This window comes from Hydra vulgaris, chromosome 11 (assembly GCF_038396675.1).
Source record: "Hydra vulgaris chromosome 11, alternate assembly HydraT2T_AEP".
Taxonomy (NCBI): Eukaryota; Metazoa; Cnidaria; class Hydrozoa; order Anthoathecata; family Hydridae; genus Hydra; species Hydra vulgaris.
The window spans coordinates 2,267,391-2,282,184 of NC_088930.1; the positions used below are offsets into that span (position 1 = coordinate 2,267,391).

General features: G+C 29.5%; 3 protein-coding genes and 1 long non-coding RNA gene across 6 annotated transcripts in view; 1 reads left to right on the forward strand and 3 right to left on the reverse strand.

The window, feature by feature from the left end:
- The window catches only part of LOC136087334 (uncharacterized), a 42,235-nt gene extending 32,565 nt beyond the window's left edge, over positions 1-9,670 (forward strand). Inside the window, exons 3-7 of one of the 3 annotated variants that reach the window (XM_065809801.1) lie at positions 7,458-7,637; positions 7,826-7,919; positions 8,091-8,814; positions 9,062-9,228; positions 9,310-9,670. In XM_065809801.1, coding sequence (XP_065665873.1) covers positions 7,616-7,637; positions 7,826-7,919; positions 8,091-8,337 — 363 coding nt within the window. In that variant the 5' untranslated portion in view covers positions 7,458-7,615 and the 3' untranslated portion in view covers positions 8,338-8,814; positions 9,062-9,228; positions 9,310-9,670. Of the gene's footprint in view, positions 1-6,824; positions 7,638-7,825; positions 7,920-8,090; positions 8,815-9,061; positions 9,229-9,309 lie in introns of those variants that run through there. The other 2 variants (XM_065809800.1, XR_010641730.1) reach the window with 2 other exon arrangements.
- The window catches only part of LOC100197902 (acid-sensing ion channel 1-like), a 72,736-nt gene that overhangs the window by 44,502 nt on the left and 13,440 nt on the right, over positions 1-14,794 (reverse strand). The gene's annotated exons all lie outside the window — the stretch shown is intronic.
- LOC136086782 (uncharacterized) lies at positions 12,292-13,179 on the reverse strand. Its single transcript, XM_065809271.1, has one exon. It carries the CDS (start codon positions 13,177-13,179, stop codon positions 12,292-12,294), a length of 888 nt encoding a protein of 295 aa, XP_065665343.1.
- Positions 13,661-14,533, reverse strand: LOC136087162 (uncharacterized). Its single transcript, XR_010641592.1, has 2 exons — positions 14,284-14,533; positions 13,661-14,038 (listed from the first exon to the last, which is right to left on the reverse strand). It is a non-coding gene; the product is annotated as an uncharacterized LOC136087162 (long non-coding RNA).

Genomic DNA, 14,794 nt, shown 5'->3' on the forward strand with positions numbered 1-14,794 from the left:
GAATGAATAAATGCGCATATAAAAATGAATAAACACGCATATAAAAATGAATAGACGCGCATATAAAAATGAACAACCCTGTGATTTAACACTATTATAAAATATTTTGATTTGTTGTTAGTTTCGTAACTGAAAACAATTTATAAAGAAATATAAATACTTTTTATATATCGCTGGGTAAGACTAAGTTCTTCAAGAATAAAAAATTTTATAGAATAAATTTTACCAGGCGTTTGAAGTACCCGATATTTTTGGTCCAAAATCGAACCGGTGGGGACCCTAAAAACTATTACTAATTTTTTTTTTGCTTAAACTCATTTTTATATAAATGATTAATTTATAAATCGAGGTACAAGTTCAATTTCAAAAATCGATAAAGTATAAAACACCCTATTGTATACAGCCGAACTGCATTTTTATAACTGTATTGTTATTTTAGGAGAGATTACTCTAATAATAAATGTAAGAGTCCTTTTTTTTTAAATTTTTTATAATTTAAAAAAAATGAGTAGCCTTAACTATAGTAAAGTTTGAGGTTAAAAAAATATAATCATGATAAAATAAATTAAAAATGGGTAATAAACTTATTTTTAAGTTGTATTTTAATAAAATTAAAATAGAGATTTCGATAGGCCATTAATAGAATGGAGGGGAAAATTAATTCATAAATGTCCTTGAACCTAGAATTAGGATATGTAATAGTCTAATAAAGCTGATTTAAATATTATATTTGTATATTCAAAATAAACAAATAATTCATCGACAAATTAGTAATTATCTAGAAGAAAATAATTTACTATGCAATCACCAATTTGGTTTTAGATCTAAGTGCTCTACAAAACCAGCTGTTACAATTTTTCCTGATAACGTCAGAAAAAGCTTCGATCGAAACCATTTTATCAGATTCGTATTTATTTACTTAACTAAGGCCTTCGACACAGTAAACCATTCGAGTCTGTTATCTAAATTACCAGCTTATGGAATAAATGGCTTAGCATTACACCTAATAACGGATTATCTATTTAACAGAACCCAGTATGTTGCGTATGATGGGAAAGTGTCTGAGTCTCATAAAATCACAAGAGGAGTTCCGCAAGGTTCAATTTTTGGACCTTTGTTATTTTTGATTGAATTTAATGATATATCAGACGTTTTAAAACATAGCTTGTTAATCGAGTATGCTGATGACACGGTTATTTTCGTAGCTGATAATGACATCCAATTAATAGAGGCAAAACTACTTAAAGACTTAAACTGGATATCAAAATGGTTTGAAATAAATGATTTATTGTTCAACCTTCAAAAAGGTAAAACTGAAGCGATGCTTTTTGGAACGGCATGAAAATTATCTAAATACCGGTGCTCAAATCTACATATTAATGATGTTCAAATAAACAATACCAAAACATACAAATATTTAGAAATCCATCTAGATTTAACCCTTTTACTTAACGACGATTTTAATTTTAAATGTAATAAGATCAGTGGGCGTATTAGCTTATTAAATAAAACACGACACCTGCTAACAATAAAAGCTGCTAAATTAATTTATGTCTCAATGATTTTGCCAATTTTTCTTACTGTGGTTTAATCAACTTAGAACACACTGCAACCCAATTATACCGCATCAACCGTTTATATAGTAGAATAAACCAAATAATATTAAATGCAAATAAAATTTCAAACGTTAATATAAATTTGCCGCGTTTTAAAGAAGCCAATGAAAAAAAAGCTGTAACTTGCGTTTTTAAGATCTTAAAGAAAGAACTTGGTTCATGTGTATTTTCTAACAGTTTAAAAGCAATTTTTCATTCAGCAAACACAAGAAACAATGAAATATCACTGACCATACCTAAAGTAAAACTTAAATCCACGAAAAAAGGTTTCTTTTACCAAGGAGTAATTTTGTATAATAGTCTCCCATTCGCTGTTCGCCAGAGTAAGAACCTAAGAGAGTTTAAAACTAAACTAATGGATATTTCTAATTTTTAAATTTTATTTTATTCTGTGATAAATCTACTAATGTTTTAATATTATTTTATATTCTTAAGTAACAGTTAATTTTATTTATATTTTAATGTATCAGGGCCCAATAGGATAGCAGACTAATTTATTGTGCTGATTTGGCATTACCTGTATAAATATTTTACAATAAATAAATAAATTCAAATAATATAAAATATAAATATTATTTATTTATCTATTATATTTATATATTATATTTTAATAAATTGTATTATATATTTTACAAGAAATCATCAATAAATAAAAAATTTATAATGTTAGACAAACAATAAAATGTCTGTTACAAAATACCATACAAACTAATATATTACTATTTTCAATTATACATTATTAATGCAACAAAATACTTACTAAACCTACTTACTTAAAATACTTTACTGTCATTGAACTTGGACATTTACATTTAAAGTTTAGGATAAAATATTTTATTACAGTTTTTTTTTATTTAAACATTACCCAAGATCATATTTCTCACAGTATGTTCTACAAAAACCATTTGAGCAATATTAGCGAACTATTTTGAATTTCGTCATATTATCTTAACTTGTGTTGAAAGTTTCTTAAAGTGACAAGAAATTATTTATTTTCATATCTAAATTCATATTTGTGATTCCTAAAAAAGATTAATATATTAAACTAGTTACATTAATACATTGAACTAGAAAAGGCTAATTTTATAGCTCCCGTAACAGATACCTCCAATCATAAGAGCATCAAAATGTTGCCTGTAATTGCAAGATTCTTTAATCCAGTCATTGATGTTCTTAACAAAAAAAATTTATTCCAAACAATTTCAAATGAACAGTCAACAACAATTTCTAATTTAATTTTAGAAATAGTTGAAAAACAAAATTTAAAGGAAAAAGTAGTTGCATTCACAGCTGACAAATACAAATTTTAATTTTGGTGGAGTCAATCGTAATGGTGTCAATAATGTCTGGCGTAAGCTTCAATACGATTTAAAAAGAGAAATTGTTGGAAATGGATGTATGGCTCATATAGCACTTAATGCTTAATATGCAGGATGTGATACGCTTGATATTGATATTGTAGCAATTGTTATTAAAATTTATAAACATTTTAATATTTAAACTGTGAGAACAGAAAAATTCACAGAAAACAGTTTTGTGATGAAGTTGATTCATATTATAAACCTTAGTTAAACCATTCAAGCACACGCTTTCAACTCATCAACCTGCAATTTTTCGTTTAATTGAGTTTTACAATCCTTTGAAGGATTACTTTACATCTTTAACAAAGTGTCCACCAGTAATCAAATCTTTGTTTGAAAACAGTGAAAATAATGTTATTTATTGCAAATCAGCTTAAAAAATTCAATGGTTCAATAAAACTTATTGAATCATCATTTACAACAAGTTTTGAAGCAGCAAATCAAATGAAAATATTGAAAGGAATTTTATATTTCTACCTACTGATTCCAAACCTGAATTTAAAAAGCTAAGTGAACAAAAACTAAAAAAGTCTACTAAAAATCAAGTAATGATCAAAGTGAATGATTTTTATGAAACTATAATCAATTATATTCAGTTATGGGAAAATTCAATAGACGGTTCGCAAGTTTTTATATGGATCATTCCAATCAGGATATTTATTCATTTTCCTGTCGAATTATCAACTCAATATGTTAAGAAAAGATATGGAGAGAAGTTCAAAAATATTATTAATGTTGATTTACTATTTGATCAATATGGTTTGATTGAATTTTCTCTAAAATTTGTTTTCATAAATTTTAGAGAAAGTTCAACACTTTTAACAAATTTAGAAAAATTAGCAGAGTTTGCATTTTGTTTGGCTGGCTCATCAGCAGAAGTTGAGAGATTGTTTTTGATTAATCAGATTTGGGAAGATAACAAAAATCGACTTGATATTAAGACAATTGATTCATTAACAACTATTAAATACAATTCTAACTTAAAATGCTTACATTTTGATAATCTTATTAAGGATAATGTTTCTTTCCTTAATAATGTTATTTAAAAAAAAATATTCAAAATAAAAGTAAATTTATTTTTAAAACTTGATTTTTTTTTTTAAATATCTCACAGTTATTACTGAATTTCTCAGCCATTAAATAAATTTTAAATTTAGATTATACAAAAAAAATTTGTTTGCAATACAATAAGGTTATGCAATCTCTATTTTTTTTACTTAAATTCACTTTTGCCATTCATTGCCCAAGTAGCAGCGCTCGTATGGGCCTGTGCCGGTTACGCCAGTTCTGGCGATCCAATCACGGGACATTAAAACTCCATGAAAGGCACGCCGGAGCCGATACAAACCATTGTTGTACCGAAAATGATTCACCAGAGTTGGCTTGCTAGTTAGCAACTGTTATGTGGTCCTTTTGCGACATCCCAGTACTGGAGAGCCAATAACGGGACACAGATGGCACGCTAGAGCCAAAAAGCAACAACTGAACGATCGCCATGTCCTAATTAGGAACTTAAGTTGCTATGATCATGTCGACAAGATGTAAAGTCAGTTCAGTTGAGAAAATTAAAAGGGATAAATACTTGTTACATAAAAAGTGGTTCCATAAATATTTTGCGAAATAAATCAATTTTCTCCACATTGTTTACTTAAATTTTGTTAAGTTATGTTTGTATTGTCTTTTAATTGTACATCTTCATAATTATTCAATTCATACATTCATTTTAAATTTTAAATAAATGAATAAAAACAAACAAAGATATACATCAACGCATATACATACATAAACTATATACACACATACACACAGATATATATATATATATATATATATATATATATATATATATATGCATGTTATGTATTTATGTATGTATGTGTGTATGTAATGTATGTATGTTATGTATGTATGCATGTATGTATGTATATATATGTATGTATGTATATATATATATATATATATATATATATATATATATATATATATATATATATATATATATATGTATATATATATATATATATATATATATATATATATATATATATATATATATATATATATATATATATATATATATATATATATACATATATATATTGATTTTAAAGATTTTAATAATGAGTTATTGGACTAAAAAAAGAAAAAATTCAAGACAAAGTAAAGGAAATTTTTACTGATATAGATATTGAAACTATTGGTGAAAGTATAAATACCAATTGTGAGAATCCACAGTATATCTATAGTGATCAGTCTCAATTGTCTGAAACGCGTGCAGTTTCTCTCAACAACAGCAAAAGTCAAACAGCTGCATTTAGTTCATTTTCTCAAAGTTTCAATGAATCATTGTCAGCTACTTGTACATCAATTTTTAATGATCATATTTCTGATGGTGATGAATGCCAAGAATTTGAAAACATGTTAAGCAGTGATTCTGATGAATACACATAGTCTTTAAAAACAGAGAAACTTGAAGCAGATTTGGCATTTTGGTCACATTCTTTTAACATCACTCAAAAAGCCTTTCGTGCTATGCTGGCTATACTACGTATTTATTACGTATTTATATTACGAATTTTTTTCCCAGATTTGAAAAAAAGTCCATAAAACAATAATTCGATCTGAGTTTAACAAAAAAGAAGTGCGTGAAAATTCATATTATTATTTTGGCATAAAAGAAGGTATTGTTGATAAGCTGAAACACTTGGTTAATAGCAATAGTACAGAAAATCAGGTTATTTCATTACAAATTAACATTGATAAATTGCCGTTATTTAAAAGTTCAAATGTGCAGTTTTGGCCAATAATAGTTTTGATTGAACAGTTTGAAGGATTAGTTCAAACAAATAGGGACCCATTTACAATTGCAATATACTGTGGAAATAGTAAGCCTACTTCTATCAATGCATATTTGAGAGATTTTGTTAATGAAATTGTAGAGCTTCAGAGTACGGGCATTATATATAATAAGATTTGTTATAAGATAAAAATTTCTGCTCTGATTTGTGACACACCGGCACAAGCTTTTATCAAATGTATTAAAGGGCATGGAGCATTTTATGGATGTGATAAATGTGAACAACATGGCGTTTATGCTGGACGTGTAATATTTCCAGAAACATCTGCAGTTCTTCGAACAGATTTGTCATTCCTTGAAATGAAAAATAAGGAACATCATTTTGGACCAAGTCCACTAATTAATATTCCTTTTTTTGCCATGATATCACAAATACCAGCAGATTATATGCATATGGTTTGCCTAGGTGTAATGAGAAAAATGTTTTTTTTATGGCTCAAGGGACCTTTAGCATCCAGAATTGGCCCACAAGGTATTCAGGACTTATCAAATAAGCTAATGGACATAAGACCTTACATTCCTTCAGAGTTAGCACGTAAACCACGATCATTTCGTGAATTTGAACGGTGGAAAGCAACTGAATTTAGGCAGCTCTTGCTTTATACTGGCATGGTGTGTTTTAATGGGATTTGTTACAAAGGAACATTTCAATGGACCAGTTGTTAAATTGTTGAACATATGTGGTCAGTATAAAGAACTGTATTGTAAGCCTTGGAGTATCAAAGTTACTGCTGGAGATAACTGTTTTGGTTTAAAAAATAGCAAAGTTATTATTGTGCAGAATGTTTTCAAAACAGCTGATCAGATATTAGTTATTTATAAACAGTTTGAAGAACTTCAAAATTTGTTTTTGTATCCATGCGAATCTCTTAAGGTTAACATTGGTAAAGCTTCTAACTTGAATGATGAACTTTTTTATTGTTTAACATCAGAAATACAAAAAAAATATGTTTGTATACCTTTTGATGGTAATTATGCTGTTATTCCAATGATGCATTGTTAACATCTACTTTATTAATGTTAATTTTTTGGCATTATTTATTTGTATATTAAATGGTTTTTTCTATAAGTTATCTAATGTTAGCTAATGATACTCTAAACTTCAAATAATATTCTTCAACATTGTTTTAAAATATTTATTACATTATTGCTTAATAGTGTTGCAAAACATATTAGTGTTTTAAATGAGTTGTTTTTATCTAAAAATCTAAGATAAGTTTCAGTCATGATTTACTAAAACCGTTTACGTACATAAAGTATAAATGTTTTAAAACTATTTGCATATTTCATAGTGTACCCAGTCACATTATACATTTTTAAGTTGATAACCTAAGAAAAAAATGGAAATATTAAAACAAAATTAAAAAACCTTAAACATCTTTTTTAAATATCATATGTAATTTCTTATGAGTACTACTTTACTGTATTCGTTAATGTGAATACTAACTGTATTCATTAACATAGACAAAACTATATACATTTTTATAGTTTTGTCTTTATGAATGAACACAGGTTTATATTATTTTGTGAAAAAAGACATGGAATATGTTTCTTTAAGTCTATTAGTTTGTGATTTGTTTAGCTTTTGCATTTTTATAATGGCTAATAGAAAATTTGCAATAGTTTCGTTTTTGGATGAGGATGATGCAGTGGCAGTGGTCCCAGAAAAGTGGCTAATAAATAATGAACTATGCTATTGGCCACCATATACAAGTCAGCAGAGAAATGACAAAGCCGTAAAAGAATGTGAGTTGCCTAACAAAAACTGGGCAAAGCATCCCATGCCGGTTTTAGGCACAAAAGGCAAGTATATATTTACAATGTTTTAATTAAAAAAAGTATCTCTTTCAATGTGTTTTTAGGATAAGTGATTGTGTATTTGAAAGCTGAATGGCCAAAAAAACTTAATTGTTCATAAATTTGTTTTGATAAAAAAAATGCAACTTTACGTATGACATGTTTATTTTTTTGCTGATTTTTTAACTTTGCAGAATCGTATGCAAAAGCAAGATCTGAACTTAATAAAGCAACAGTTACATCAGATCTTCAAAGTGACGTTGATGATTCAAGACTAAGAAAAAAACGGTAAATTAAATTACTATAAACTAATATTAATTTATTTATGATTAATTAGTCATATATGGTTTTATAAATAAATAGATTAATATTGTATTATATATTAATATTAAAATTAATAATTTATATATAATACTGAAATCTTTATTAATATAAAGTATTATATATGTGTTATATTAGTATTCAGAAATATCCTGATGATGGCATTAATAATAGTGCAGAGGATTCGGACACAGATTCTCAAACATCAAGTACAAAATTTTATGAAGATAGTTCAAAGCAAAAGAAAATTTTGAACAAAAATATCCTGTTTTCAAAAACAAATTCTCACATGCCACCCCCTCAAGTACCAAAATTTCCTGTGATCAGTCAGAACTCTTTACCACTTCCTTTTGTAAATCAAAAAGTTGTAACAGAACCAGTATAGATAGATACAAGCAATCAATGTGATTTTGAAGTGATCCCATTAACAGAGATTACAGTTGATGAGGTAGAATGCTTAGCATCCTTTGTTCATAATATTGTATCTAACTCATCTAATAAAACAATTAGCGGGAAATGTGCTGCATTATCTGCAACAACTAGTATTGGAGTGGCTAGTAGCAGCATTGATGATAAATTTAGTTACAATGAAACAACGTTGTTAAACACTTCCTCCTCTGCTCAAACATCAAGCAGTGTCTTAAATAAAATATTTACCCTTTTGGTTGAGCTAAAAGGCACAATTGCTAATCTAGAGAAGCAAACAACATACAACACTACTATGTTGCAGACTCTTTCACAGGTTGGGCAACAAGATGTTTGCAACATTTTTGAAACACTTAAACTTCCTGTGTCTGACCAAGATCAGCTTGAAGAGCTTGAAAATATTCTAACTCAAGAAAAATTAATTTTTAACAAACTTGTAAGTTCTGAGATTGATATATTGATCTGAACTGTTTTAAAACAATTTTGACATTAAAATTTCTATTTCAAATTTAAACTAATTATTAAATTTAAATGTTTACTGCCTGATCTTACAAAAAAATTATATATATATATATATATATATATATATATATATATATATATATATATATATATATATATATATATATATATATATATATATATATATATATATATATATATACGCATGTATACATATATAGATATATGGAGTTGCATCAAAAGGTGGTCAAAGTTTAAAAGAAGCAATCAGACGTATGGTTTCGCTCTATTTGAAAATGAGATTCTCAAAATGTTTAATTGGTCAGGACTGGGAGAGCTTAAAAAAAAAACATTTCGTGACTTGAACTTTGTTGACTTGTTATTCAGAGTAAGAAGTCTTTTTTTTTAGTATTATGTTTAGTAATAAGAAATTTTTTGTTCAACTGTAAAGGAAGATGTATATTTACAGGAGCATTAAGAAAAAATCCTCCAACCAAAGATGCATCCGAAAGTGATGTCCAAAAAGCCGTTGTTCACTATTTTGCAGGAGCTGCTGATCGTAGCGGTGGCAGAAAACAAAGAGCCATAAGAAAGTCTTTTGAGATATATTAATAGTTTTAAACATTGTTAAATACCAACCGTTGGGAGTATGGTTGCTATAATTGCAACCTGACATAAATTATGTACACAGATTGATTTTAAATTTTAGTTCTAAATTTTTCTTAAGGAATTTTGATGATGACACACAAAATTTATTGATAATAAAAAAAAAGTTGTAAAATAAGTAGCCCTTTATAAAACGTTTCAAAAGAAAATTTAATGTATAGAAATCAAATCCTTTTGATTTTCTTATATCTGTCAAAAATAATTTACTATTTTTATTAACAAATTCTACTTTATAAGAATTATATTAATGGAGAAATCACCATTAAGTTAACACGCTTATTTTTTCAATTTGTAAACTTAAAACAAAATGAATATATTCATTTTGTTTTAAGTTTACAAATCGAAAAAAGGAGCGTGTTAACTTAATGGTATTTTCTCCATTCTAATAATCAGAAACATTTTGTTGCCCGTTACTGATTCTGCTCTGGTGAATCTACTGTGGGCCTGCATTGGGCCTTAAATGATTTGCCAGTGGTGGCTTGTTGAAACGCCAGCGCTTGCAATGGCTAGCCAGCCCTGGACCGTATTTAAGCCGATGTGCATGGCGGCACTGCGCCAAGCCTGGTTCCGCAGCCAGAACCGGACCGTTGTCGGGCCACATCAACGTTGCTACTTGGGTAAGAAATAAATTATATGAAAATGTTGAGCAATTTTTTTAAAAATAACTACCAAATTTAAAATATTTCAAAAAAATAAATTAAAAACTATTTTTTGCTTCAATATATTTACAAAATAAATCTTTTAGCAAATGTCCCGTATTTTTAGCAAAAATCCCGTATTTTTGCAAATTTTCCCGTTTTTTTGAAAAAAATTGATGGCCACCCTAGTTTTAGACTCACTTGAAAATAGTCAACGCTTTGGTCAACAACTTCCTAAAGGTTTTAATTTTTTTTAATTTGACAATTGCAGATTAAAAAAGTAAAACATAGTTTGCCTTGACGTATATTAACTTTACATATGTTAAGGCAATAAAAAATAATTTTTAATTAGCAACGCCTTGATTAAAAAATGCATTATTCATATCAGCTCAAGTTAACTCAGCCCTTGACTGATTGTACGATATGTAATCATCAAATAATCAATTGGATTATAATAATGTTCAATCAAATAATAGTTTTCAAATCGTAATATTTTAATTGTATACAAATGGCAAAAAGATTTTTTTATTGAAAACCGATTTGATGCAATAAATGAGCGCTGTAACCGTTAAAAATGAAATAACAACCTAATATTGTAATAAAAATAAAAATTGACTGATTTCGACATCATATGAAGATAAACGCACTTTACTTTATTCCTTAAAGTCATAAGTAATGGGTAAAGTAGAAAACAGCCACAGATCTCTATTTTTAAAATAACAATCCCTTAACAGGAAAACTATATTTAAATTTATTGAATTAAGAAATCATAAAACACTTTAAAAACTTTAAATTGCCAATGGATAGGTAGGTTCTAATATTTACAAAAGCAACAAGACTCAGTTAAGAATTAAATACTTTATAGACCCAAGAAAATCAAAAAGACTTTTTATATTTTATAACACTTATATAATTTTTAATTATAAAGTGTTATAAAATATAAAAATTCATTCCGTCTTTCGTTTCTTTGTGCTCTTAATATCTTGTTCAATGCAACCAAGGCATAAAACAAACCAACTCGTAAAAAAAAAAGCCGATAATTTTAAACAAATCCGTTTGGTTGTTGTTAGTGGCAAACCAAACAACTTTTTACTTATTGTTATTTAAATTATGCAAACAAAGAATTCGTAAATAATGGCAAAATATGAAGCGCTGTTAGTTTTGCAGGAGATATATCCATTTAATTACAAAGATATCTTGAAGTATTTTTTTGACATAAATTATGAACATAATTACAAATTAATACATTTGTGTTGGTATATTCATAAAAAATATGCTACTTTTAAAAGTAGTTGGAATGAATTATGTAATATATATTTCATTTTGCGCTATGCTAACAACAAAAAGTATTTATCTTACTACATTACTGAAGTCATAATAGCTATTTGTATCGATTTAGTGTTCAAAGATATAATTGTTTTTATAACAATAAGTTAAAATGTAACTTATGTTACTTTTAAATTATTGTTATAAAAATAAAAGAAACCAAATGTCAATTGAAGTTTACTACTGATATAAAAACGAAACGAGTATGAAAATGAAAGTAACTTGATTATAAAGTTTACCGCCTCTATTTTTTAATTTTTGAATTGGAATTCTGAATGGAATAAGTTATTTTTTCAAGATGGCCGAATAAGCCCCGAGTATTTCAAAAAATAATAAATACCGAAAACAGTTTTTTGAATGGGGCTAAATGTTATGATTATTTATGCAAAAACAACTTTGGCAGAAATATTAACACTATCATAGTTTATCTGAATTTAACGTGACATTGTTGTTGAACATTTTTAGGTGTGGTCAGGCCCGCCGTGAGCCTTTGCGGCGCCCAGGGTCAAAATTTCCCAAGCGCCCTACTGAAAGTGAAAGCTGATCTAATGATCCATAGTTCAATACATATAATAAGCCATTTGATAACAAATCAAAGAGGATAAAAGAATATAGAATTTTTTAATTTTAATTAATGAACATTTGAACAGTTTATTTCTAGATAATTGCAATGGTCTTTTGACTTGGTTATACACTCATACATAAAATGATAAAGTCGACACTAGAACATGGTAGAAACAGACCAAAGACAATCATTAAACACTATTGGATGTTAAGAGCAAAAATTTGTCTAGAATACAACAGCTATTGTTGTTTCAACTTCAGAGGAAGTTGATCTTTCGAGCTTTACTCATGGCGAATTTGGAAATCACTTCACCGTAGCACAACTTTTTGGCAAGATCATACTCAATGGAAATAACCAGAAGATTTGTGAGTCGTTCTTGGCTCATTGTAGACCTTAAAGTTGTCTTAACTAGAGCAAGCTTACTAAAAGATCTCTCGCCTTCCGCAACAGAAACAGGGATGGTGTTGAAGATGCGCAGCAAAATGCAGGCTGATTCGAAGAGCGGCTGAAGACCTTTCTGGTATATTCCATTCAATAACGTCATGGAAGTGAGAGATTCTTTTGGACCAAAAAGATTGGATTGCTTCAGAGCATCGAGGTGGCGGACCTCTTCAATAAGTTTCTCTTCCTCAACATCGGTCGCGTAGATTTGTGCCAAGACCTTGCATTTCTCCTCCAATTGGATAGGTGCTTCAACACTTTCTTCTGATTCTTCTTCATTTGACATAACAAGAGATTTCAATGACCACAAGAACGAAAACATATTCGTCGTCTTCTCAGCAGCTTGGAATCTATCGCTGACCTGCTGAATAAGAGTATCAAGAGCGGTATTGAATACGCTCACCTCAAACTCTTTTGCTTCGTCTTCATGGAAATGAGCGGTGTTCCTCACCTCTTCGTGAATGGTCTTCCTTTTTTTCGTCCTCTTCTTCACAAATTCTAATTGAAAACCAAAAGAAGCAAGACCAGATGCTACCAAACGTGCCTTATTAAGGATGCTGGTCCAAGATGATCTCAGTCGATTTAGATCTTCAATAAGAGTCTTAATGAGTTTCATCTCGTCGTCCAAGGAGATATTTTCTGATTGGAGTGCAAGGCTCACGTAGTTGATTGATTGAAGAGTTTTATACCAAAAGGTTGTCATTACGATGAACTCGAATGAATGAACCCACTTCTCCAGAGATTTTACTTCATTCAATTGATCAGCTGTTAGATCAAAATCGCGGAGCTTTTTCAAAGATTCGAGGATTTCCCTGGATCGCTTGACTAACGGCTTCAGGGCCTCGATTCGCGCACTCCATCTGGTTTGCGACGTTTGATGAATGGACAAATCAGTGGTTTCAATCAAGACTTTCCACCAACTAGGGCTTCCACTGAAAAGATTGTAAAGTGACTGGACTCGGCCAAAGTAGTTCTTGACTTCAACCGAAGATTCAGCAGAATAAACACCAGCAAGGTGTTTATTCTGCTGAATCTTCGGTTTTTTTGCAGTATAATCGCTTGTACTCCTTTGTATATACCGGACATGTTCGCTCCATTGTCATATCCTTGACCTCTGCAGTTTTTGAGATCGATTCTATTTTGTTCTAAGACGTCCATAATAAGCTTGGCAATGTCAGCACCTATCTTTTTTTCAAGATTCTCGACCCTCAGAAAGCGCTCCTTCACGGTCCATCTTTTGTCAGTACCAAAGTATACAAAGCGGAGAACAAAGGTGATTTGCTCGGTGTGAGAGACGTCCGGAGTCCCGTCCACAAGAATGGAATAGTAGATGGCCATATGAGCTTCGTTGATGATGGCACCGTGAACGATTCCTTCGCACTCTTTGATGAATTCATTTTGAGTGCTCCAGCCCAAGTAATGGGCATACATTTTGTTACCTTCTTGTTGGCAGCGGGAAACTTCTTCTAAGTGTAGTTGGAGAGTCTTGTTGTGCTTGGCCAAGAGCTCTAGGGTAGCTAGAAAGTTGCCATTGTCGTCTTCTCCAATCATTTTTGATGAACCTAAAAATTATAATAAAAAGACAGATTTATTTAAAACAATAAAGAAGCATTTGTTTTATTTTATGATGATTCTATGATGATTTTATATTATGATTTATGAATATTATAACATATTTATTTAAAAGAATAAAGAAGGATTTGGTTTATTTAATGATTTCCAAAATATCTAGTTAATATTATAAATATAAGCTAAATAGATTTAAAGATAGTCGGTATCACAATAGAATAATTGTAAATAGATTTACCTCTGAAACTAAGGTTTCGTGACGCTAAAAAAAGAGTAACATCTAAGATGCATCGTAGAATTTCACGCCACCTGGCTGCTTTATTTCTTATCGAGTTTTCAAGAGCTGCATCTATTTCGCTTTGATTTTCTAAGCTTTCTAGCGCCGTTTTCCATTCTATGTAAAAGTTTCGATGCTGGGCGTTATTCTGGTGACTTTGACTTTCTCAGGTAGCTTGTGCCAGTTGCAGCTTATTCCATCATTCCATCTTAGAAGGTGTGACTGGTGTCCGATCCCAAAAGATTGTTTGCTTCCAAACAGAGAACACGGAAAGCAAATAAATGATTTCTTAGATACACTCCAGACCAGCCAATCTCGGCATGTCTTCTCCCCGTTGAGAGAAGTTTCGTAGAAAATTGATTCAGGAACCTTCTTCTTATTAGAATCTTTCGGGAAAACTGAAGGATTTCGAGGAAGCCCCTGTAGAAGCACAGAATCTCTTTCCACTTTGGAAAGATGTGCTGCCAAAAAG

Coding starts and splice junctions, on each gene's coding strand:
- LOC136086782 (XM_065809271.1), bottom strand. CDS start 13,179: ATGACAACCTTTTGGTATAAAACTCTTCAATCAATCAACTACGTGAGC.